General features: G+C 43.8%; 1 protein-coding gene, 1 long non-coding RNA gene and 1 other non-coding gene across 5 annotated transcripts; 2 read left to right on the plus strand and 1 right to left on the minus strand.

Moving 5' to 3' along the window:
• Positions 1–815: 815 nt before the first annotated feature.
• Nup54 (nucleoporin 54) lies at positions 816–20,634 on the minus strand. 2 transcript variants are annotated; one of them, XM_016005760.3, is made up of 13 exons: positions 20,497–20,609; positions 19,701–19,862; positions 16,812–16,895; positions 16,580–16,729; positions 13,683–13,909; positions 10,821–11,008; positions 9,738–9,934; positions 8,300–8,354; positions 7,825–7,918; positions 5,046–5,153; positions 3,253–3,372; positions 2,876–2,986; positions 816–1,606 (listed from the first exon to the last, which is right to left on the minus strand). In XM_016005760.3, exons 1-13 carry the CDS (start codon positions 20,561–20,563, stop codon positions 1,478–1,480), a joined length of 1,692 nt encoding a protein of 563 aa, XP_015861246.1. In that variant the 5' UTR covers positions 20,564–20,609; the 3' UTR covers positions 816–1,477. The 2 variants fall into 2 exon arrangements, with proteins under 2 accessions (XP_015861246.1, XP_006987282.1); XM_006987220.3 differs by lacking the exon at positions 19,701–19,862 and having other exon boundaries at positions 20,497–20,634.
• LOC121821038 (small Cajal body-specific RNA 4) lies at positions 15,644–15,784 on the plus strand. The gene has a single exon (XR_006061741.1).
• On the plus strand, positions 20,566–21,760 carry LOC143267656 (uncharacterized). Of its 2 annotated transcripts, none has more exons than XR_013043028.1 (2): positions 20,566–20,696; positions 21,097–21,760. It is a non-coding gene; the product is annotated as an uncharacterized LOC143267656 (long non-coding RNA). The 2 variants fall into 2 exon arrangements; XR_013043027.1 differs by lacking the exon at positions 20,566–20,696 and adding an exon at positions 20,749–20,998.
• The last annotated feature ends 2,720 nt before the right edge of the window (positions 21,761–24,480 follow it).

Consider the following 24,480-nt stretch of genomic DNA (forward strand, 5'->3'; position numbering starts at 1 on the left):
AGGAAGCAGCCCCTTGGGGACCCTGTGCGACTTCCCACTGGGAGCTGTTACCTTCCGTCTCCCCTTCTCAGCAACACCCCCTTCTCCTGGCAGTGTGCACATGTGCTCCAGGGGAGGTGGGATGAGTGAGAGCCTCGATCAGCTACCCACCACTGAGCCTGCACTCAGCAGTCACCGTTCAGGTCTACGGAAGGGTACACAGGGCAGCAGACCCTCCTTCCTGCACTTGGCTCCAAAGACGGGAATGGTCCTAGCCTCTGAGCCAAAGTGAGAACGAGCTCATGCAGAGAAAACCCTCTCCCCAAACCACGGCCATTGCAACAAGCATGAAATTAAGATGAAAACCCCAAAGCCCCAGGGGAGAGCGGTGTTACTTAAGCATGCTGCGCTCAGCAGCAGCGACTGCTAGCAGCCAACTTGGAAAGAAGTTTTGAAGCGTCTGGTCTTTACGGTGTAACCGCCTCTGCGTCAGCAGGATTCTAGACCCAGCCCTTTCCCTACCCACCCACCACGTTGGTACAACGGCAAGTGTTCTCTCGTATAAGCCAAAGTATAAGCCAAAGCACCACACAGAAGCGTAACGTAGTTGCAGCATTTGGGAAGGTGTCAACAGCTGCATCCCAGGTGAGTCCTGCAGTCAGAAGTCGTATTTAAAAGCGGTGCGCTGTGCAAGAGTTACATTGTCTACTCAGCCACTGTTTCAGATGCTGATGTACAAGGGAACTCTTCATCCTAGATGATTTCATTTATTATATTCTAGCCAAAATGTCAGCACTGACAAGTCCTTAAACAAAACACCACAGGACAGAACTACATGAAATTGCAAATTAATAATTTATTTTAAAGATTTCATTTTTAGAAATAAAAAGTTAAAAAAAAGTTTGCAAAAACGGTGATTTTTGTTAAATCCTAATTGGTTAGGTATGTTCTGTAAGTTCCAAATAAGTAAAATAATATAAAAATATATCTTCAAGTCTTCATAGAACCGAAGGAAAACCACACAAATCAAATGAAATACTTGGGATTCTCTTTACTCTCCACCGATGATTTCCCAGCTCTAGAAGCTGAAATGCAGTTACACTCCGGAGCAGTCTCCAACAGCCACGTAATTACAGCTTCCTTTGTTAGGTAGGAAGTAGCCATGTTTCATTCTGTGCTATGGAAAAGGAGAATGGAGACTAACCAGGAACCACTGTGACTATGCCTAGTGCTGTTGTAAAATGTACAACAGGGCATACACTTTGGGTAACTGTGTACTGTTTTTTTAAGTAAATATAGATTTTAGATATAAATTTTTCAAAGATTCCCTTTGAAGAGCTTTGTGGTGTCCATTTCCGATTTAATGTACAGTAATTTCTCAAGAACCTCAAACATCCCAGTGAGGAAAAGGATTCTTTTTCCTGTCCATGTGGTCATTGTAAGGAAGGGCTGATGGACAAGATGCACTTTCTGAACCTCTGAACAAGTCTGTCAATGGTCAGCTAAAGACAGCACCTCTGCTGTGGATGGTTTCACTCAATCCATGTTCTACCAGTTTTATGTCTTCTAGGTCATCTTTTATGATGCTGATCAAGTGGCTGAGGCCTTCCTGTTGTTGTTTCAAATGCTAGAATGAATTAAAGAAAATAAAAGATGAGTGTACTGTCCTGTTAAACTGAAGGCTACTCACAAAGTACTCACAATACAGCACTTAGTGACTAAATACAAGCAGCATGCACAGTGGGACAGTGATCATCAGCACAAGACCACTCTAAAACCAGGTAGAGCAGACAAGTATGCATCAACAGTATCTTTAAAACGTGTTTTCTGTATTTTCACAGACAGGGCCTCCTGAATGCTGGGACTGTGGGTGTGCACTACCACAGTGTCCGTCTGTGGTGCTGGGGACTGAACCCATAGTTCCATGCACAGTAGGCAAGCACTCTCTACCAGCTGAGCCGAATCCCCAGTCCCAGCTTCTCAATTTCACATACATACAGACCATCTAGACTGTGATAAAATGCAGCCGAGAGGATATGGAGGAAGCCTGAGATTTACCTTCCCAGTGACCTGAGTTCTGCCGCTGTCTGCCCGTTGGCACTTCTATTCTATAGATATCTGGCACTTTCCTGTGGCGTAACAATACGTGGACCATGTTCAGTGTGCAGGGATGTTGTGTACATTCACATCATTGGTTACTGCTCCACAGAAGGGCAATCATACAATACTTTTCCTTGTATGGCCACATATTTCAAGATCTATCCATGTTGTTGCATGTGTCAGAATTTCCTCCTCTTTAGGAGGGAGTAACACTCTACTACATGTGTAAGTACACAGGTGTGTAAGTGTCTGTGCAGATTGCTGCCTTCAACTTCCTGGGGTGTATATACCCAGAAATAGAGCTGGCTGGGCATGGTGGCACACACCTTGAATCTCAGCACTCAAGTGGCAGGGCAGTCAGATCTCTGAGTTCAAGACCAACCAGGGTTACATAGTGAGACCTTGTCTTTCAAAAATAAACAGAACTGCCATATGATATGGTAATTCTACTTTTAATTTTGTTTTTTGTTTTTCGAGACAGGGTTTCTTTGTGTATCTGTGGCTGTCCTGAACTTGCTCTGTAGACCAGGCTGTTCTCAAACTCACAGAGATCCGCCTGCCACTGCCTCCCAAGTGCTGGGATTAAAGGTGTGCACCACCACTGCCTACTTTTAATTTTTTGAGGAAGCATGTTTTTTTTGTTTGTTTGTTTTGTTTTTTGGTGTTTTTTTTTATTTATTTTACATTACTTAAAGGTGCCTGAAGGTTACAATTTCTCCACATTCTAATTGGTGAGTATTTCTGCTGTTGACCAGCACCCACCCTGATGGCTACGAAGCTGTGAGCTGACACTTACCTGCTTGATTTCTCGTAAGAGGTCTGCATCTATGTAATACCTTTCTTCAGATTTCACAGCTCCAAAATGATTCTGCATCCTGATCTGGGACATCAGTTCATTTAGGCGACCCTAAAAATGAGTCAGAAACAAGCGCTAACAATCACAGCTACTCCTAAAGATGATGGCTTCAAAACCATTAGTTACAACTCCCAGGTCTTTGATTGGAAGCACTAATGCAAGCCAAAAGTACCATGACTGAGAATTTATTTTAGGAAGTTTTAACTAGTGCGAACAAATGCTTAAGACACACAATGCTCCACGTTCCTGTGTGATGGCTCAACTCTGTTTAGATCACCTCAGACAACCTCTAGGGGGATCGACTTCCAAGTGCTTACTTTGAACTGAGTAGGTGCATTGAGTTCACCCTGGATAGTATCTAGCTGGACCCGCAACTGCTCTTCATCAGCCTGGATGGCGTAGCCACTCTTCCTTTGGATTTCCTGTCTGATTAGAACCTATAAAAGACAAGACATCACACCATCACACGAGCGAGCAGAATGCTCTTTAAAATCCATTACGGACTTGCTGATAAAAACTGGCTGAGAACTGATATAAGGGCGCTTGGAAATGCTAGCACTTGGGAGGCTAAGGAAGGCATGAGGACAAGTCTGAGGCTGGCCTGAGGAACCAGGAGAGTTCCAGGCCAGCCTAGGCTGCAGAGCTGAAGCCCTGCCTCAGACAGTAAAAACCCAAACATTAAAAAAAATCCAAGTGCTTCACGCTTACTCTGAAGTGCTTTTAGACATCTGCTACATTCCAAAGAAAATATCTTTGTATAAAATGTAACACAGCTAAAATCAATGCTGTTTGTAAATTTACCGTTTTTTAACTCAAAGACTATTGAAAAAAATAAAAATCATTTCTGTGTTTTTAGACAGGACTCACGTAGCCCAAAGTGGCCTTAAACTTGTCTTGTGGATAACCTTAACTACACATCCTCTGCCCTATCCAAAGTGCTAGAATTACAGGCATGTACCACAGCATCCAGATTTGGTCAGTCCACTGTAGCCTCTAGCCTCCTGGTCAGGTGAGCATCTCACCACTCTCCGAGTTATACAGGCAGCCAAGCACTGGCAAAAGGCTGCCCAGCAGGAGTAGCTGTGGGCTGAATGGGTGAGTGACTCCCACTGACTGAGAGGCATGGACATTCTCTGTAGCATGATAAAAATATCCTAAAACTCCTCACCGGAATGGCTGCATGGGACTGTAAACACTGAAAACAGACTACTCACTCACAAATGGTATACCCTATCCTTTAAGTGAGGTAAGTGTATGGTATATGAATTATATCCCAATGAAATTGTTCAAAAAGGAAAAAAGGAAGCCATCAATGTAAAATAACACAAAAATTAGCTTTTTATTAGCTCGACAAAATTCAACAATGAAATCAGCTACACTGGGGGTTTTCCACGTGGACTTGAGTGATTCTCCCCCTGCTTTCTGGGCAGGTACCAGCTTCCTCACTTTGCTGCCCATTACTTTCAGTCATTTTTATTTGTTAGAAAATCATCTTTTATTATTTAGGTCTATGTGTGTGGCACTGTTCCTGATTCTGGATGTTTCTCTCCCTCTGAGATGGTTCTGTTCTGATGGTCTTCCACAGGACAGCTTTTCAGGTCTGTCTACTGTTATTCTGATGTATCGCTGGTTCCTCACCTCTCTCTCTTAGAGGTTTTAAGCTTACTTCAATATTTCTAAAATCTCTTAACAGTGAGCTCATATTTTTATCAGGTGTTTTTGATGCAGGCTTTTGCTCGTGTCCCATCGAATCTGGTACGTAGCACTTGTTTTCATCGTTTTGAAACTACGGTTTCACCTTTTGTTGCTGTTCCATTCTGTCTGTTAAACTGGGTTTTAATCATTACTACCCAGCCACATTCCTTTTCCTGCACTCAAAAATGCTTTCCACTTTATGGAACCAGGAATCATCGATTTCATACCTTCCCTTGTACCCAAATTGTTTCTGTCACCTGTCACTGAGATGAACTTTATACTATTTTCACTCTTATCTCCCACCCAGAGGATCCTCCAGCTTTTGGGTCTTCTTCCTATTTAAAAAACATTTCCTTATTTGGTATATATTTCACAAATAACCCCTCTAAACACTGAGGGAATTCCAAATTACTACCTGTAAGGTCCTGTGGGAGAGATCCATGAGTTTTCGCTTGTATTGTGCTATTTTGGCCATAGTTGTAGTTTGATTCTTTTGTAGTTCACTAATATCTTCAGATATGATCTGTTGAAAGAAATGTTTCTGAGGATAAATCCAGTAGGACACAGCAGCTGTTTACCAGGCCCACCTACATGGACAACCTGATTCTCGGATAACCTCGAGCGCCATCTCTCAAAACACTATCTTTAATTTTATTATTTCTACATTTCCTTTTCTTTGTATATGTGTGTATGTCATGTCTGTGTAGATGCACTAGAGTCCAGAGAGGGCACTGGATCCCCTAGAGGTGGAGTTAGTTACAGGTGGCTCTGAGCTGCTTGATATGGGTATCTGGAACCCAACCTAGGCCCTCTGAGGCAGTACAAGCTTTTAACTGCTGAGCCATTATCCAGCCTCATAATTCTGTATTTTGTTTCCTTCTTTACAAATCTATTCCAAGATTTATTTACAGCTTTAAGATATTTAGTGAGGAGGCAACACACAGAAAAAACAGTAACTTTTCAGAAATAAGGAATTTTAAATAGTACATCAGAATAGATCCAATAACCAGGCCTGAATGGAAAAAGTTAAGATCTATGAACACTGTTGGGCTTAGGGTTCACAGATGACCAGTCTGAGTTGGTAGAGCTGGGAAGACCAGTAGACTCCATATCCTGGTACAGAATACCTGGCTAGGGTAATCAGAGCAGAGAGAAAAAGGAATGATATAAGTCCTAAAAGTGAATACATTTCCTTGTATCCTCTGGCTAGTGATGTTTTCTGTCTGCCCTAGGCTATCTTAATCTTGACAGGGTGGGCTTCATATGTGTGCACACGGTTGTGTTCTGAGAGTACAATGCATATGCTTGTATGGAAGCCAGAGGACAACCTCAGGTGTCATCAGAGATGAAGGGTCACCCAGTGACCTGGAATTTGTCCAGGAAGCTGAGCTGGCTGGGCAGTCCCTGCCTCCCTAGCAGCACTATCATGCCCGGTTTTTTCCTATGGGTTCTGAGGACTGAAATCAGCTCATAATGCTCAGCACTTTAACAATGGCACTACCCCCTAGCCAAAGACATTCTATTCTCTCCATTACATTAAAGCATTCCAATCCATTCCATTCTAGAGCTGTCCCTATCATAATTCATTTCTATGCCACTGAGTGTTAAAGAGGACAAAAAGGTTGTATAGGCTATTTTACTGCGCCCACCTATGTAGACCACCTTCGTTTGGGGTGAAATGAACTGAAGGCCTAGCATATAGCACACAAGCACTCTACCACTAAGTACAGCCCTTTCCACATTTTATTTTGAGACAAGATCTCACTACACTGCCCAGGTAGGTGGGCCTTGAATTAACTCTGCAGCCCAATGTGGCCTTGAACCTGAATCTTCCTGCCTAAGCCTCCCAAGTAGCTCCAATTACAGGCCTGTACCACCAGGTGTGGCCTCCATTACTTTTAGTGAAACACCAGGACATTATGAAGGGTCAAAGGACAAAATTAGGTGTTTGTGTTCATCATACAAATTTATTAAAAATTTGGGAATCAGCCAAAAAAGGATGTCTAAGATTTTTGAAGAGGATATCTAGTTTAAAGGACAGAGACAGGCCTCACTGTTAAAGGCTGTACCATATTCAAGGATAAAATGATTTAATATTAGGAGTCAATTCTCACCAGGTGTAGTGATGTGCACACACCTGTAATCTCACTACTTGGGAGGCAGAGGCAGGGGAAGTTCAAGGTTATCCTTGGCTACATAATGAGTTTGAAGCTAACAATTCATTTTTTTAAATTATTTTTATTTTATGTACATTGGTGTTTGGCCTGCATGTATGTCTGTGTGAGGGTGTGGGATTCCCTGGAGCTGGAGTTACAGACAGTTGTAAGCTGCCATGTGTACTAGGAATTGAACCCAGGTCCTCTCGAAGAGCAGCCAGTGCTCTTAACCAGTGAGCTGTCTCTCCAGACCCCACTCATGAATTCAGTGTGTCCAGCCTAACATAATAAAGTGTCTGGAATTTAGGCCCAAGAGTAATCACGCTGGAATTTCTGGACAAAGAAACACTGAAAAGGAAAAATAATTACGTGTAAATATTTGTAGGGCTTTTCCGGGACACAGTGGCTACACACACAGAAATGCTGGATCAGTGTAAGAGAACTTCAGAGAACTGGCCAACAATTAAAGGGACCACGCTATAAACGGTGAGCTTGCTCCTCTGTCTAATGAAATTGGAATTGCATATAAGAGAACCTGGAGGTAAATCCATAGTCAGAACACCCAGATCTTGTTTGATTTTAGAAGTTAATCAGGATTGGGCTTGCTAAATCCTTGAATTAAAAAAGATGACTTTAGATAAATCTAAACTCATAAAATATGTCAAATCAAATTTATGGGGCTAGAGAGTTGGTTCAGATGTTCAGAGCACTGGCTGCTCTTCCAGAGGACCCAGGTTCAATTCCAAGTTCACACCAGTCTGTAATTCCAGTTCCAGGGGATCTTATGTCCTCTTCCGGTTTCCAAGCGTACTGCACAAATTTGTGGTGTATAGACCATGTATACACAGTCATACACACAAAATTGAAGAAAAAAAAGTGTATGTGCAGGGGCTACTACCATAAAGACGGCAGGTGCATGAAGCTGTCACTGTTGATCTCCAGCGTACCAGCTCCCCATCAGAAAAGCTAGCAGAGAAGATGCTAAAGACATCTCTGACTCCCCACTGTCAGGACAGAGAACGCAAACGGAATGCTTACATCTAATCTGGTCTGATGCTGCTTAGTCATCTGGTCTTGAACCTTCAGTCTTCGAAGCAGCTCTTTGAAACCCACCATCGGCACAGGGATTAATCTAAAATGCAAGGTCACTTTTCAGAACCTATTACTAAAGCCAACAAGACACATCTCATTATAGACCTCATGCAATTTTACAATGAATTTCTAAATCCACAGCATTGAGATCAAGAGTTACCACGCTATTTACAACCTCCCTATTTTACCAATGAAGAAATATAGTTCCGTTAAAAACTTTCATTATAAATGAAAGTGTAATAGCTGACTAGGAATCCTACCGAGTTTCACCTCATCCTGCTGCTTTATCATGGCAGAACTGTTTTAAAAAGCAATGAAACTAACTCTTCAAATGTGAGAATACAACTGAGAGCCCACATCTGTCTGCCTCCTTTCTGCTAAGTGTCAGTTTGTGTATAAAGTAAGACGGCGAAACACTTACTTTTCTGAATCGGGGTTATCCACCTTGGCTTGTTCCCAAATTATAGGATCAACACCTACCACAAACAAAAATATTCTTTTAAAAAATGATTTTCTGTGTATGGGAAACACTTTCTTAAAATCAGACACTGAGTTCAGAAGCCATATTGAGGAATTACTTTTAAAAAATGATCATTGCAAAACTGATTTTATAAATATGGATTGAAAGGAAGTATCTGCAACAGACAGTGTAACACATCTACCTCTAGAACACAGAAGAGCCCACATAACGAAGAGCGCAATGAACTGAACAGGAAACAAAGGACATAACAAGGCGATTCTGGAGTATGAAAAGATATTCAGCCTGCTCATCAGGAAAACACAGACTAAATAGCAATTCTTTAATTTCCTGCTACAGCAGGTGGGGGAGACAATACTTTACAATTTACAACTGTAAATACAATTGGTAGAAAGTCCCTTGAAGGGCATTTTGCCAGTACACCTAACAAGCATAACCCAGTGACTCAAGCCTCCTTGTCAGAACTGTAGTCTAGTGGACTTCCTGGTGTGGAGGAGAGCATGGGTGCCACTGTGTCGCCTTGGCCGCCTTCTAATTCACTATGCAGTCCAGGTTATGGCCTCAAACTCATGATCTTCTGCACTCCATCTCCCAACGGCTCAGAGTCCAGGTACCAGAGAGCTTATTCTAAAAAACTATATACACGTGTGTTCTACGATACATCTCTACAGATATTAGCTGCTGCTTAGTTTGGAATGGTGAATGCACAGAAACAATATTGAATTAGGTAAAGTAAGGTATACCTATAGAATACTATAGAATGTCTAAATAGAATAAAATTCATCTTCAAGAATGAACATGAGAGATACTAAGAAATGCTGTAAGTGAAAGGCAGGCTGCAGCAATGTACAATGCAGAACCCTTTTGTATTACATGCACATATGCCTACATTTCAAACCACAGACACAGATCAGTGGAGTCCAGTGCTACTAACAGTTACCTCTAGGGAAGGGAGACAAGCTAGAATTATCAGGCTACTTCATTAGGGTATCTAGACTTTTTCCCCCAAGACAGGGTTTCTTTGTGTAGTTTTGGTGCCTGTCCTGATCTCACTTTGTAGACCAGGCTGGACTTGAACTCACAGAGATCCGCCTGGCTCTGCCTCCTGAGTGCTGGGATTAAAGGCATGCGCCACCGCCGCCTGGCTTAGACTTTTTTTAAAAAATGCAATCACATTTAAGTCTTACTTAAATAGTTAAAACAAACCCCAAACATTTCAAGTGAATTATCTACAAGCAGATGCATTATGAATTATTTTTATTACCTCCCCAAATTTCTAATAACTGTATTAGCTATAGAATTTAAACTTACAACTGACTAAAAGACAATATTCAAGAATACATTCCAAATAAGCAGACATGTGACAAACTCCAGCACATACCAGCAGGAGGGTTCTGCAAGAGCTGTTTGATCTGCGCAGGAGACAGTTCCGTTCTGGTCATAGAAAGTGTCACCCCGAGCTGCTGCAGCTGTGTTTTGATGTTGGCTTGCTCGAAGTGGGCATACAGTGTGGTCGCTGGGACCCTTCTCGAGGTGCCATTGGGAGACCGTTCAACGACATAAATGACAACTTCTGTCCTAGAGGAAAACAACCGGATTATCACACACCGACTTCGTGACCCACAGCCACAAATACAAACACAGCACAATGATGTTTTAAAAGAATGCTGTCAGAAACAGGTTTTTAACAAGAAGTCTTTTTTTTTTTTTTTTTAATCTTGAAAGTAAACCTCTACGTTAGGCTAATTTGTAAATCAACTTTAATGACAAAAAACAAAACGAGGTGGCTAAATAAGATAGAACTTATCTTTTGAGAAGATCTGCTCAGCAGTATAATCTTTATCAAATGTCTCTTACTGTTCCCCGCCCCTATTTACTCTGATGGTTCTGCCAAAATTTTTGGGCTGCTCGCTGCAGACAAGACCCCAGAAGTACAACCTGAGTCAGTCACCGGATATTGCTAGAATAGCAATGACATAATCCATCCAACCTTACATATCCAAAGTAGAGTACCCACCACGAGAAGAAAAGAGAAAGGACAGGACGAGAGCCGTCACATGTCCATGAGTGAGCAGGGACCGGGCTGGACACGGCACTGCCCTTTTCAACTCTAGCCTGGACTACAGAATGCATTTCTGGATAACTAGCACTACACAGCAAGACCATCTCAAACCCACCAAAAACAACAGCAACAAAATCCAACACAAGCAAAAGGAGTCAGTTATTAAAATGCTCCGTTCAATCTGTGTACAGCCACAATGCATCCTGCTGCTCCTGAATGGAAATCTACATGCTAAGTTATCTACAAGCTACAAGCTAGCATCGGATAGGAAATCCAAACTAAAGGAAAAAACTTTTCAACATTTCTGTAATAATCACCAACTAGAGAAAACAGTCCACTGAGATTTATGTTTCAGCAGCAACAAAAGCCACAAGGGAACAAGCCATACGCTTGTATACTTACTGATCATCTGGCAGTGTCTTAATGCCCTCCACATTGACAGTAAGAGTCTGGTTTCCACCCAAAACCTTATGCAAGGATTCTACCAGCTGCTGTTGCTGGCTTCTAATATCGGCTTCTTTTTTGTTGAAAACTAAAACCACTAGTCCGTCTTCATCTTTATTATTGGGCATACAACTATAACCTACAGCCTGTGAAATAAACCAAAGGATCAAAAATCAATGCAGATTTTTAACAATACCAAATATTTGATAGCTAGTATCTGCTAAAATGATGGAAATGGTAACCCATCTGTGAGACATCACATATTATAAATAAACTTCATTTCCCCAAACATAAGCAGTGAAATTTCAATTTCTTCCCCAACATAGTAACTAAAGAATTTCCTCTTAAAGACTTTGATAGTTCTTCATTTTTGGAGGTTTCTGATACACTGGAGCAACTCCTATATCATAAACATAACTGCAGAAGTAATGGACTGCATGTCCTTACTTCAGTATAGAGTGGACTCATGAATCTTGAACTAAATTTTAAAGAAACAATTTACAAATAAATTATGTTTAAAGTACAATCACACTGTCAAGATACTAATGATATAAAGAATGTCTATTGTTTTATGATTACAGATAATAAAACTTGATAAAACAAGTTATTAGTGTAATATTAAATGAGTAAGAGTTAGACTACATAATATTAAATACAAGGAGTTACACATTGCTAAAAACAGCTTACATCTAGGAATGTTTTGTCCTTTGTTACCACTTACATGCAACTTTAATAAAAGTTAGTTCACGTGTATGTTTATACATTTTACTATGTACATTATATAGCAACTTTTTAAAGAAAAGTTAAAACACTTAAACCGATACTTCTACCTATGTTTACTACTGCATATCTTTTTTTTTTTTTTTTTGGTTTTTCGAGACAGGGTTTCTCTGTGTAGCTTTGCGCTTTTCCTGGAACTCACTTGGTAGCCCAGGCTGGCCTCGAACTCACAGAGATCCTCCTGGCTCTGCCTCCTGAGTGCTGGGATTAAAGGCATGCGCCACCACCGCCTGGCCACTATTGCATATCTTATTGCTAAACAATATTAAAAATTTCAACTAATGCACTCAGATTTTAAATAACCCTCGTGTGCAAAACTAAACTACAAAGCGCTCCATATTCTGTAACTTTCTGGTGCCAATATGATGTCCCAAGTCAAAAAATTCTACAGCTGACCTTGTATGATGGGTCGCAGCACACAAACATACTAAAAATATTGTATAAAATTACCTTTACGCTATATGTACAAGCTAAAGCTACATAAATGAATTTCCTAGTTCCCCAAAGTATGTCATTATGTATATAAATACTCCAAAAATCTGAAAAGTCTAACATCTGCACTACTTCTCTGGTCCTGAGGTGCTGGAGTGAGGTTCAGCATACATGTGACTTGCATACACGAGGTTCTGGGTTTGGTTCCCAAGCGTCACCCCCCCCGCCCCCCCCAAAAAAGGCAGGATGAAGTATAAACTTGATTGTAATATATTGATTTGTTATGTGGAAAATACACTGCCAGCTGGGTGTGGTGTAGCCCTACCATCCCAATACTCAAGAGGCTGAGGCAGGAGGATCATTATGGAGGTCCACAAAGGTTCCTAGACTTGCTTTATCCAGCAGAGCTGTATTAGAGGATTGCTTGACCATGTGCATGGTTTCTAGGTGATTGGGCTGAGCTAGGTGGAGGTCTTTTGCTCCACCCCTTGGCATTCCTCTAAAAAAGAGACAGAAGGGGCTGGTGGATCAGGATCCAGGTCCTCCGGAGGCTATCCTGTGTTTCCATCTGTTTCTCTCCCCTCTATCCTTCTATCTAAATTTCTTACCCCTTTCTCAAAAGTATCCTGGGGTAAAATGTGGGAGCCACAGATCATGAGTTTGAGGCCAACCGTGGTTACATAATGAGTTCAAGGTCAGCCTGGACTATTACAGCAAGAGCCTCTCTTCTGTGAGTTTTTCTTTGAAGGAAAAAGGGGGGGGGTAGAGACCACATATATACAAAAAGCAAAAACAAAGAAGGAAAAAATAAGCAGTCAAGGAGACACTCCACTGTCTAAAGCACAGACTACCTGGAGTCAAATTTCAATGAGAGTTGTTTACAGACAATGAGGCGGAACACAGCAGACGGCCATCATTCTTCGCTTGCCTTTGGCATCCAAATCTAACAGTAACAGGGTTCTACATGTAGCCTAGGAGAATCCCGTGCACTGGCTGGGAGGCACTTCCCTGACCATTAAGGAACACAACCTAAGTCTAGTACCTTTAAAGTGACAGGCAGACCATGCCTTCTTTTGTTTTTTGTTTGTTTTCATTTATTGAAGGGGGCATGCCTTGCACACACAGGGAGGTCAGTCTCCTGCCATGTGCTTTGGGGAGAGGGTCAAACTCAGGTCATCAGCTCGGGGGGCAAGCACCTTCCTCCACTGAGTCAGCTGCCGGCCCTGGGTTGTTTGTTTGTATTGAGACAGGGTCTACTGTAGGTGGGGCTGGTTCCACCTTGCCCGGCAGCTGAGGAGGCCCGACTTCCGGTCCCTCTCTGTCCACCCGAGCTGAGGAAGGATCAGGTGTGCATCACCACAGGCAGCCTGCCACTGCTCCTCTTCTGCCGACACCTTCCTCGGTCCCGTCACACTCCGAACCACACAAAACACTTTTTCAAACATCACTTTAATTTTATAATTTTTGTTTAAAATAAAAAGTGTAAACACACCTTTCTCAAGAAATACTAAGGAACCATGAAAACACTTTTAAATGTCATTTTCATCTGAAAGTTACTGTCTCTCTTATAGTCACTCTTTAAATGAAGACCAAAGACACAACTGGTACCTTAAATCGGCAGAAGGGGTTTTCCTGTGTAAACTCCACGGGAGGAATATTGTTGTTGAAATACCCTTTTCCTGTTCCCCAGAAGGCCTGGAGCTGGTTCCACTTGGCCAAGATGGCATCTCTCTCATCTCCCAGTAACGTCGGGGCGGAAAGAGCACTGGCAGTGTTGATGAGCTGGTTGGACTGGGCGGGGGCTTGTGCAGGCTGACTGAAGAGGCCGCCCAGAGCTGAACAGGGACAACAAAACACCACACAACCAAGCCAGAACGCTTAGATTCAGGGATGGGGGGCAAATCCCTCCCAGCTGTCCACACTCTACCTCAGGAACCGATTTCTGTATTTTCTTACAAAGGGAGGGGTGTGCAGCCAAGACAGGACAGAACCCAGAGGAAAAGCAAGCGAGCGTCAGCTGTCCAAAGCCTGAGACGTCAAAGAGGACCACGGTGGAAACAGCCGAAAGGCACACTCAATGAGCCACAGCTTGTGGGAAGCTCGCCTGAGCCACTGTCAGGGTCTCAGGTGTAACGGACCCTCTGGAGTGCAGGGCAGAGGGCACGGCTGTCTGAGAAACAGCTCTGCAGATGCCACAGAGAACTCAAACGGATGGCAGAGTTAGGAGAAAGGCCAGACTGCTGACCCGCGCTTCAGGAAGCGCCGCAGCAGAGAGCACCTCAGGCCAGCAGAGCTGTGAAAGGAAAGCAGCCAGCAGGGGGGCCCCGCCCTTAATCCCAGCCCTCGGGAGGCAGAGCCAGGCGGATCCCTGTGAGTTCGAGGCCAGCCTGGGCTACAGAGCGAGAGCCGGGACAGCCAGAGCTGCACAGAGAAACCCTGCCTGGGAAGGAGGGAGACAAAACAAACAAAATAAATAAATAAAAATAAAACAATAGTGCCACAATCCACAAATGAAATTCAAACCCTTTAAAATAGCAATTAAGACCCCTAATAATCTGGAAATTTCTCTTCACATTTTATATCTGAGAGGGTTAAACAGAACACAGTATGCTCAATCATGTGTGGGTAGCTCACAGCTATAATACCAGCACTTGAAAAACAGGCCAGCAGTTTGTGGCCAGCCTGGGCTACAGAGTGAGACCCTGTCTTTCGAAAAGGAAAAAGAAAAGAAAAACAAGCAAACACACACTATGCTCAGGGACAACCAGATTTCACTTAAGGCAAGTGTCAAGAATGCTCGGTGGCCAGCAAAGACCCAGGGGCACTCGACAGACCTTGTTAGAACCGATGAATGAGACTCAGGAGCAACTGAACAGACAGTGCTCAGCCAGCCTGCATGTAACTGTCAGTAAGGACACAAATGTAAACAGTCGTCTCTCTCTCCTCAAGGCAGATGCAGACAAGGCGAGGGGCTGCTGTGGAGAAAGTGCTGCCGCACCAGCACAGAGACCTGAGGGGGCAAAAGCGGGAAGAGCACACACCGGTGGTCACGGTGCTGGGGAAGAGGGGCGTGGGGGGGGGGGACGGACACGGATCCCAGGAACTAGCTGACCAGTTGGTCTAACCAAACCAGCACATTCCAGCTCCAGTCAGAGACTTGATCTCAAAAAATAAGACAGAGAATGACAGAGGAAGACATCCAGTGTTGACCTCTGACCTCCACATATATGTACACAAATACACATAAACACTGACAAGTGAGATTATGTGACATTAAGAAGCTTCTGTATAGCAAAAATAATTACAAGAGGGAAGATAACCAACAAAATAGTAGAAAATCTTTGACAATTGATCCAATAAAGGAGTCACATCCAAAAATATATAACAAAACCTCATAACATTAAATAAAAATCAAACAAATAATCCAATCAATAAATGAGTGAATGAACTAAAACAGACAGTTCTCAGCAGTTACCAAGAGTGCTTGTTGCTCTTCCAGAGGGCCCATTTTTACTCACAGCAGACCAAAGTAAATAAAGTTTAAATGCTTGGCAGCCTAATTTTTAAAAAACAGAGGACCAAGAAGGCTGAGCCTGATGAAGCAAGACTTTGCTGACCCACTCCTAGGAAAAAAGGGTTGGAGAGACAAGCCCTATTGGGGGTCGGGGAGAGAGGAGAAATCACAGGGCTGACTGTATCACCCAACATTTAAAAAAGATCAGAACCACGTAAGTGAGGTGAAGTTCTTTTCAGATGAATTGCGATCAACATTACTTCTTAACCCCTAAAAAATGAACTGATCTAAGGAACGGTTACCAAAAAAAATTAGACATTACACCTCTTGACAAAGGCTATCCTGTGACAGTGTGACAAATAAAAAAAAAACAAATCTATCTATATACACAAGCCCCTAGATCCCATTCAACAAGTGAGATACAGACGACAAGCACTACGTTAAACTAGGGAAGAATGACCGGTAAAGAACTGACTGAACTCCTCGGAAGGATAGAAGACTGGATTTCTTCCGGAATCGATAACAGGAAAGAAAGCCTGCAGAGATCTAAGAACGGCAAAGCTGAGGAGTTATGATCACACACAGGAGCGACAGAACTACAGGGGATGAGGCAGGTTGTAAAGGATGGGACAAGAGTTCTTCCAATGGAGCAGTGCCCAGGAGTCCGCTCAGGGTCTGTCCTGACATGCCAAGGGTGTGCCTGCCCCATATGTATAATATAATAAATTATACCTTACACAGATTCCTCCATTTGTATTACTTTTAGAAACAACAAAACTTTTAATGGAATGACCTCAAACACAGGGCCCTTACAGTTCTAATCATGCCATCAGGCTTTTCTCTAATTCCTATCAAGCGTAAGCATGAAAAGCAGCTTTTGCAATTCTTTGGAACCTATTTATAGTCCTTAAAACAGACAATCTGCATTTGAAGCAATGGTGCTGACTGTTACTGCTACAGTTTTACCTCTCAAGATAAAAACCCCACTTACTAGTTTGCTGCTGCTGCTGCGGCTGCGTATTAAATCCTCCAAATCCCAGGCCGGTTCCCAAACCAGTACCTAAACCAGTACCAGTTCCCGTCGCTGTGCCAAAACCAGTCCCGAAGCCAAAACCTTTGTTCTGGGTGCCACCGAGAAGGCCTTTCAATGAGAAAGCAGAGTTGCGTAAGCTACTTTTACCGGCGCTTTCACCGGCTCCCGATGACTTCAGACAGCCTCTTACCTGTACTGCCTGTGTTTGTTGGGGCAGAGAAGCTGAACGCAGAGCCTGTACTTGTAGTGGTTGTTCCAAAGCCTCCAAACCCACCTAATTAAGAAAAGGATAAAACATAAAGGTTCTTCTTTTGTGTATGCACAGAGGGAGTTTCATCTTCAAATGCTTTTGTAAGTAGTTGCTAAATACAAAGAACATACTGATCTCAATTTTCCCTTTTTCCAACATCATTAAAAAAAAAATCTACACTATTACTAATACACTGCAAGAAACAAATGAAGTATTTTAAATAGAAATAACACAATACAATACATAGTCCTTTAACTAAATGGGAAACATGATTGAACAAAAATACATTAAGACTTTGGTCCTCCTCTAAAATGATATGTATGTGCCTTTAGACTAGCTATTACAAATTCAAGTGTCTCTATGCTTTAGACTAATCAAGTTAATGAGACTAGGTGTTTACTGACAGGGGAGCTGTTTAAAGTGAATTCTGTTTAAAAAGTAGCTCTGAGTCAGGTGGTGGCGGCGCACGCCTTTAGTCCCAGCACTCAGAGGCAGAGGCAGGCGGATGTCTGGGAGTTTGAGACTCTGGAAAAACAAACAAAAAGAAAAAAACAAAAAAGGTAGCACCAGGCATGTTATGGCAGAGGATGGCTTTGCCAGCTTGCAACCTTAGTTTTCATGAATCAATTGCATCTACATTAGCTTACATGTCTCCTTAGTCTGTGTGAAGCAATTTTCCAAAGGAAACATACCGACAGGCTCACCTCTGTAAAGAATGTCTTTCTAGAAGGAGGTTAAGAGGAAAAAAGTGGAGTGGCAGGAAAGGTAGCCGAGGCTACCATGGGCCTCGGAGCACACTGTGGCAACTCTGACAGATTTTATTTTTAAGTAAGTCTAGAAACAAAGTTAATCTTAACATATCTAACACTGTATGAATGGAATGAAATGCTAACCCAATTTTTAAAGAGTATTGATAGTAGTTACCTAATTATAAATATGCTGTCAAAGACGTTCAAAACATTTGAGCCATGAATGCTGAGTTATACTCCAGGTTGTCTGAGATTCTAACTCAAACCTGTATATTCCTTGTAATCAGAGAGCCTCATCAAGACTGTAACATAGGATGGGCGTGGTGGTGCATGTTTGCAATCCCAGAAGCTGATACAGGATTACAACTTCTAAATGAGCATGAGCTACACAGTGAAAAGCCATCTCAAAAAAAAAAAAAAAAGTTTTAATCATTTTTGTGGTGCTGGGTATTAAATCCAGGACCTTGAACATGCTAGGTAGGAAAGTACTCTAACTTCTAGGCTATAATGCAGATTTGGAAAATTAGTGCATAGGTATTGTACACATGGAACTTATAGATTCTACTGCAATACTGCCAGCTAAACATTTTGATGAAACACCTAAAATAAGAGAAGTACTGTCTTTAGTCCCCTTTTAACTTCCTACTTTCAAAGAAAAAACTATGTTATCTAAATTGGCTACACAATAAAAACACTACACAGTATCTTATCTTGTTTCAAATTACCAAAAGTGCTTTATTAGTAATAGTAGACCTGCATGGATACAAAAAAAAAAAATGTAATTTTTAGAGCTCTTTGCTGAGGCTGTTAATTAACATATCTGAAAGCAAGCAAAACACAATCATATCTGTACAACTCCAAACTCAACAGTGACAACTTCAAATGGACATGGAATCAAGCAAATACGAACAGGTTTATTTGTTGCTGTGGAACTGTGTGGTTTGCTTTATTCTGAAACATAAATTTCAAAATAAGGTTTGTTTTGCCCAGTGCCAATTTTAAGCAAAGTAGGAAAGGCAAATACACCAAGGGCAGGGATATGTCAACACTTCTTAATGAGTCACTTTACCTTTGGGATTTTCGAGTATATTTCACATTATTTTCAACTCAGAGAATAAGGTGACTTAAGAATAAGGCTTCATAAACAATGCATAACCAAGTGAATGGACAAAAGACCTGACTTTCCAAGTAAGTCCAGGAAGTAATGTTTACCAGATGCATATAATTGGCACGAGCAGAAGTGGTAGAACACAGACTATGGACGATAAATTCATATACGAGCAGCTGAGGGTCAAGATTTCTCCAAGGGTCATTGTATGTTGAGCTCACTGAAGCCTACTTTAAATTGGGACATACACATCCATTGTATTTGTGTTCTGAAAAAATTTAATGATCTTCAAACAAACCGCAGATTAAAAAAAAAAAAAATCCTCGTAATTCTCTTCTTGAATGCAAAGACGTCTATCGTACTTTTTAGAACTCAATGTCATCTGGTAAATTAAACTGCTCATCGAGAATTTTCCAAAAATGCAGCAAAGAATTGGAGAGTCTACAATTACATCTCTTACAGAAATACATATTAACGTGTCGAGTTGATGGAAGAAAAACATTCTCATACAGACTGAAAACCAAGACAGGTCACCGCTGTTCGTATAAGACTTGTTTCTCTTGGAAACACAAGGACAATAAGATGAAATCTCGATGAAATATGTATAAAAAATGAAAAATGACTGCAGGAGTCCAAGAATCCCAGGGGAACGCTGAGCCTATACTACAGCTAGTAATTTGAAAAACGTTGTATTTAAAATAAATTCCACTCCAAATTCTTATCATTTTGAAGCAGTACTCTGTATGATTAAATGCAAACCCAACAAATGAGTATTCTAACTCTCCAGGCTTTCCAAAAAAACCCATCTTTTAAGACAGTCAAAACTTGATATACACTTAATTTGACCTCAGGAAACGAACCCCTTTCCTTATTAGACAAGTGTCACCCCCCCCCCCCAAACTCTAGGAACATCGGAACATTCTTGGACTCCAGCCCCCGACCCTCGTCACACACATGACCCGCAGTATCTACCTGCACTCGTCAGACTGTTACCAAAATTGAACGGAGTCGCCGAGGTGGTAGAAACACCGAAATTCCCAATATTAAAGTTCACTGCGGGGTTAGCAGTTAATCCGAAACCCCCAAAATTAAACCCAGTGGCGGTGGAGTTGGCAGTCTCAAGCCCACCAAATCCTGATAGACATGGAGGCAGAGAAACAAAAATTTGAAAAGGTGAGAGGAGGGGAAGAGAAAAGGCAAAGAAAGCAAGATAAGAAATTACAAGAATCAGCAAGAGGTCTCCTCACAGCGTGAATAGACCTGACGGGCGCCGGAACCGGTTAAGAAAGCGGAGGAGGTGGGGACAGGGAGAGGAGCTCAGGGCACCAGGGGCCGGGGTCGAGCACCCACCCCACCCCACCCCGGCCTGGGGAGGGGACGGAGGGAGCTGCGGGGAGCCTGGCTCCAGCCTTAGCCCTCGGGGCCGGGAGACCGAGGCGGACGAGGGGTCGCGGGGTCCCGGGAAGGGAGAGAGGGGCGTAGCCTCCGGCCTCTCCCGGGCGGAGTCCCCGGTGGCGGGAAGCGACGCGGCGGCCGGGCCACGCGGGATGCACGCGCCGTGCGAGCCCCAGGGCGAGCCTGAGCAGCCCGCGGCCCTCCCGCCCGCCCGCCGTCGCCCGCCCTTTCCAAATGCGCCCCCCTCCTCCCCGAGGGGTCCCGCGTGCCAGGGCAGCCCGGGATCCCCAGCCGGAGGGGATCTGACCGGAGGAGGGGGGACGGGCCCAAGGCTTCCGATCCTCGGAGGAAGAAGGTCCAGGGGCTGACTCACCCGCGGGTGCCGCGGTAGCTGCAGAGGTGCCGGAGGTGCCCGAAGGAGCCCCAAAATTGAAAGCCATGTCGCGGGAGCAGCGCTGAGGTTGTCCCGGGCTCCCGCGGCGCGACGCTCAGTGCTCACCGCTCTTCCGGCCGGCCGGGAAACCACGGCCCGGACCATTAGTTCCGCCTCCTTTCTGGCCGAAAGCGGAGGAGGTAGGAACCAGCCCAGGCTGGAGTGGGAGGGGGTAGGACGGGAACGCCTCCGTCCCGCTCACTTCCGGGGGTGTGCGGCGGCTTCACGAGGCGTGGGGCGTCACAACAAAGGGGAGGTGAGGGGCGGCAGGGCGTGGAGGGTCGCCTGCGGGCTCTGAGATGCCGTTTTTGCGAGGGGACCGGCGGCTTGCACCAGGGCGTGGCGGTGCGACCCCGGCCACCGAGGAGTGGCGCTTCCCCGAGGACGTGAGGTTGGGGTAGATGAAGCTGCTGGCAGAGAGGCTTCTTGGAGTGATGGGAAGGTGATGGGGCTAGCGGTCACACGCGTGGCTGCTATGTGGCACGCACCCCAGTCCTCGTTTTTGCATAGCTTAAACTTAATCCCTGGCTGTATTTTCAGTTTGCCACCACCGTCACTGAACGAGGGGGAGGGCGGACCCGAATGAAGCCGAGGAGCCCTCTAACAGCTAAAGTCTGTGCCCTGCGTCGCATTTCTTCGGAATATTTAATCCTCAACCCCACAGAGAAGATTCTGTTATTGACTAATTTGCACCGTCTTGAGATGGAAGCATTCCCAAAGTTCATGTCGCCGGTCCGTCCTGGAAGCTAGTTTGGAACAAGATTTTCTCGACTTAGTCCAGATCCTTTTTTTTTCTTTTAAAAATGTTTATTGTACATGGTACTGTGTTACACCAGGGCATTGTATTCATACAAGTATACATTTGTATTTTGAACATATATTTCTACCCCTAAATTTTTCTTACCCCCACCCCTCCCATTAGATTTCTATGTCCCCCACTAGCAGTTTTATTAAATATATGATTTTATGTATATATTTAAACTTAGGAGTCATAAATGAGAGAAAACATTTGTCCTTTTGTGACTGGCTTATAATTTATTTAATACGATTATCTCCAGTCATCTCATTTTTGTGCAGATGACTTCATTCCTGTGGTTGAAAATTCTTTGTGTACATACATCCCTCCATTGTTGGGCAGCTAGGTTTGTTAACTATTGTGACTAGTGCCGCAGTAGACATTGATGTGCATAAACATATAGCTGAGTCACGTGGTACATCTAGTTTTACTTTTTGTGAGGAACCTCTTTCCCCCAATTTATTTTCATGTGTGTGTGTGTGTGTGTGTGTGTGCGCGCATGTATGTTGGGAGGGTGCATGTATACATATGTGCACATGTGTGTGGACACCAGAGATTGACATGGGTGTCCTCTCAATTTACTCTTATTTTTTGAGACGAGATCTCTCACTGAATCTAGAGCTCATCGATTTGGCAAGAGTGGCAGGCCAGCAATCCCCAGGGGACTCTGTGTGCCCAGGGCCAGGTTATAGGTGACTGACTACCAACCACTGTGCCAGTGCTAGGCTTGGCTTTAAATCTGGACGCTGGAGGTTGAGCTTCCACCCTCAGGCTTGCACAGCCCGCACTGGACTGCCTGCGCTGTCTCCCAAGCCCCAGTTTTGAAAAACGACCATTACATTTTGTTCCCCTGTAGATGATGGTCAGGATTTCATATTCTTCCTTGGGAGCGATAAGAAAATCTTTTAAGAGGTTTTAGACCAAAGAATGTTATGATCTGAATTTAATTTAGGGAATTAAAAACAACCAATCAGCCACGTCTATAATCTCAGCATTCAGGAGGCACAGGCAGGGGGACTGAGTTGGGGACCAGCCCAGGATACACAGTGGAAGCGTCTCACACATTTTTGATGTGCATGTGAATGTGGTGTATGCATGTGTGTACCTTCGTGCACAGGTGTGTGTGTGCTCATGCATGTTGGTCGAGGCTGCAGGAGGGCATCTGGTGTTTCTTCTCTTACTCTCCACTTTCATCCCTGGATACAGCGTCTCTCACTGAACGTGGAGTTTGTGGCTTTTCCGTCAGCAGGTCCTGGGGATCTTCCCCTCTGTCTGCCCATCAACACTGTTGTTAGACACATGCGTGACCACACCCAGCTTTTTACATGCGATCCAAACTCCTTATGCTTGAATAGGAAGTGCTGCTTCTTACAAAATCATCTCCTCAGTCCCCCCAAATAATTTTAAAATGCTTAGGTTCATTTTGTTTTTAATTGTGTGTGTGTGTGTGTGTGTGTGTGTGTATGTTCCCATGTGAGTGCGGGTGCCCTCAGAATACAGAGAAGGTATTGGATCCCTGGAGGTGGAGTTACAGTAAGTTGTGAGCCCCATGGTGTGGATGATGAGAACTGAACTTGGGTCCTCTGTAAGAGCAGCGCTTATTCTTAATTGCTGTGCAGTCTCTCCAGCTAATCCTGCTGCAATGGATGTTCCTAAGATCCCTTTTGATTCTCAAGGGAAGCTGAAAGGGATCTGCATATCTGGAGAAAGCAGAGCTTTCGGGTGTTGAAGGATAACGAAGAGATGGCCAAGACTTGATTACGGCTCTGGCAAGTGATATTAGGGGAACAAATTCCAGAGAGAGAATAAACCGCATAGGGTCTGCTGCTCTACTGCTTCAGGACTGACAAGGGAGGACACAAGGACCCTCACTTGTTCCTGTGTGAGTAGATGGGTGAGTGGTGGGCTGCTGTCTACTCCCGCCATGCTGACGATGCCCGATGACGATGCCCAATGACTGCTGCACCACATTCTTTCTCTGTAAGCTTAAATATGTTGGCAGAAATGAAAAAATCTATAGGAGAGCTGGCATATAAAGGTTAGGAACTCACCAAGTGCTGGGCAGTGGTGGCGCACGTCTGTAATCCCAGCACTTGGGAGGTAGAGGCTGGGGGGGCGCGGATCTCAGTGAGTTAGAGGCCAGCCTGGTCTACAAATTGAGTTCCAGGACAGCCAGGGCTACACAGAGAAACCCTGTCTTAAAAAACAAACAAACAAACAAACAAACAAAAAACAACTCACCAAGTAAAAGCTTAAAAAAGAACTCTCCTAGAAAAGTATGGACTTAGCAGAGCAGCCTCCTAACTGATCTCACAGTTTGTGTCAACCTCTCAGTTTATTCTTCACCCCACAGCTAGCATGGGGCTTCTCTCACCCACTGTCCCAGGACACTTCTCTTTACAACCTTCACTAATTTCCCACTGGTTTTGAAATAAGACAGAACACCAAAATCTTTAAAGTGGCCTAATAAGCCCCGGCATACATGTTTCTCCCTAGCCTCAGTGCCCACTGTCCTTTCCTTCCTGAGTCCCAGCCAAATACCATAGCCATGTGTAATGTTGTAACTACTGTCCTATTGCTCTGAAGAGACACCCTCACCAAAGCAACTTATATAAGGAAGCATTTAACCGTGTCTGAATCAGAGGGTTAGTCTTTTTTTTTTTTTTTTTTTTTTTTTTTGGTTTTTCGAGACAGGGTTTCTCTGTGTAGTTTTGCGCCTTTCCTGGAGCTCACTTGGTAGCCCAGGCTGGCCTCGAACTCACAGAGATCCACCTGGCTCTGCCTCCCGAGTGCTGGGATTAAAGGCGTGCGCCACCAACGCCCGGCTTCAGAGGGTTAGTCTTTTATCATCACAGCAGGCAGGCATGATGTTGGAACGTAGCAGAGAGTTTGCATCTGATCTACAGGCAGAGAGAGAGAGAGATTGACAGACACTGGGCCTGGTTGGGCTTTTAAAACTTCAAACCCCACCCCCACTAACGTGCCTACTCCTACAAGGAGGCCACACCTCCTAATCTTTCTTAAACAGTCCACTAGCTGGGAACCAAACATCCAAATAGATGAGCCTATGGGGCCATTCTCATTCAAACCATCACACGGAGTAAGCCTGTTCCCTCCTGCTCCTGGGC

This window comes from Peromyscus maniculatus, chromosome 10, assembly GCF_049852395.1.
Source record: "Peromyscus maniculatus bairdii isolate BWxNUB_F1_BW_parent chromosome 10, HU_Pman_BW_mat_3.1, whole genome shotgun sequence".
NCBI lineage: Eukaryota > Metazoa > Chordata > Mammalia > Rodentia > Cricetidae > Peromyscus > Peromyscus maniculatus.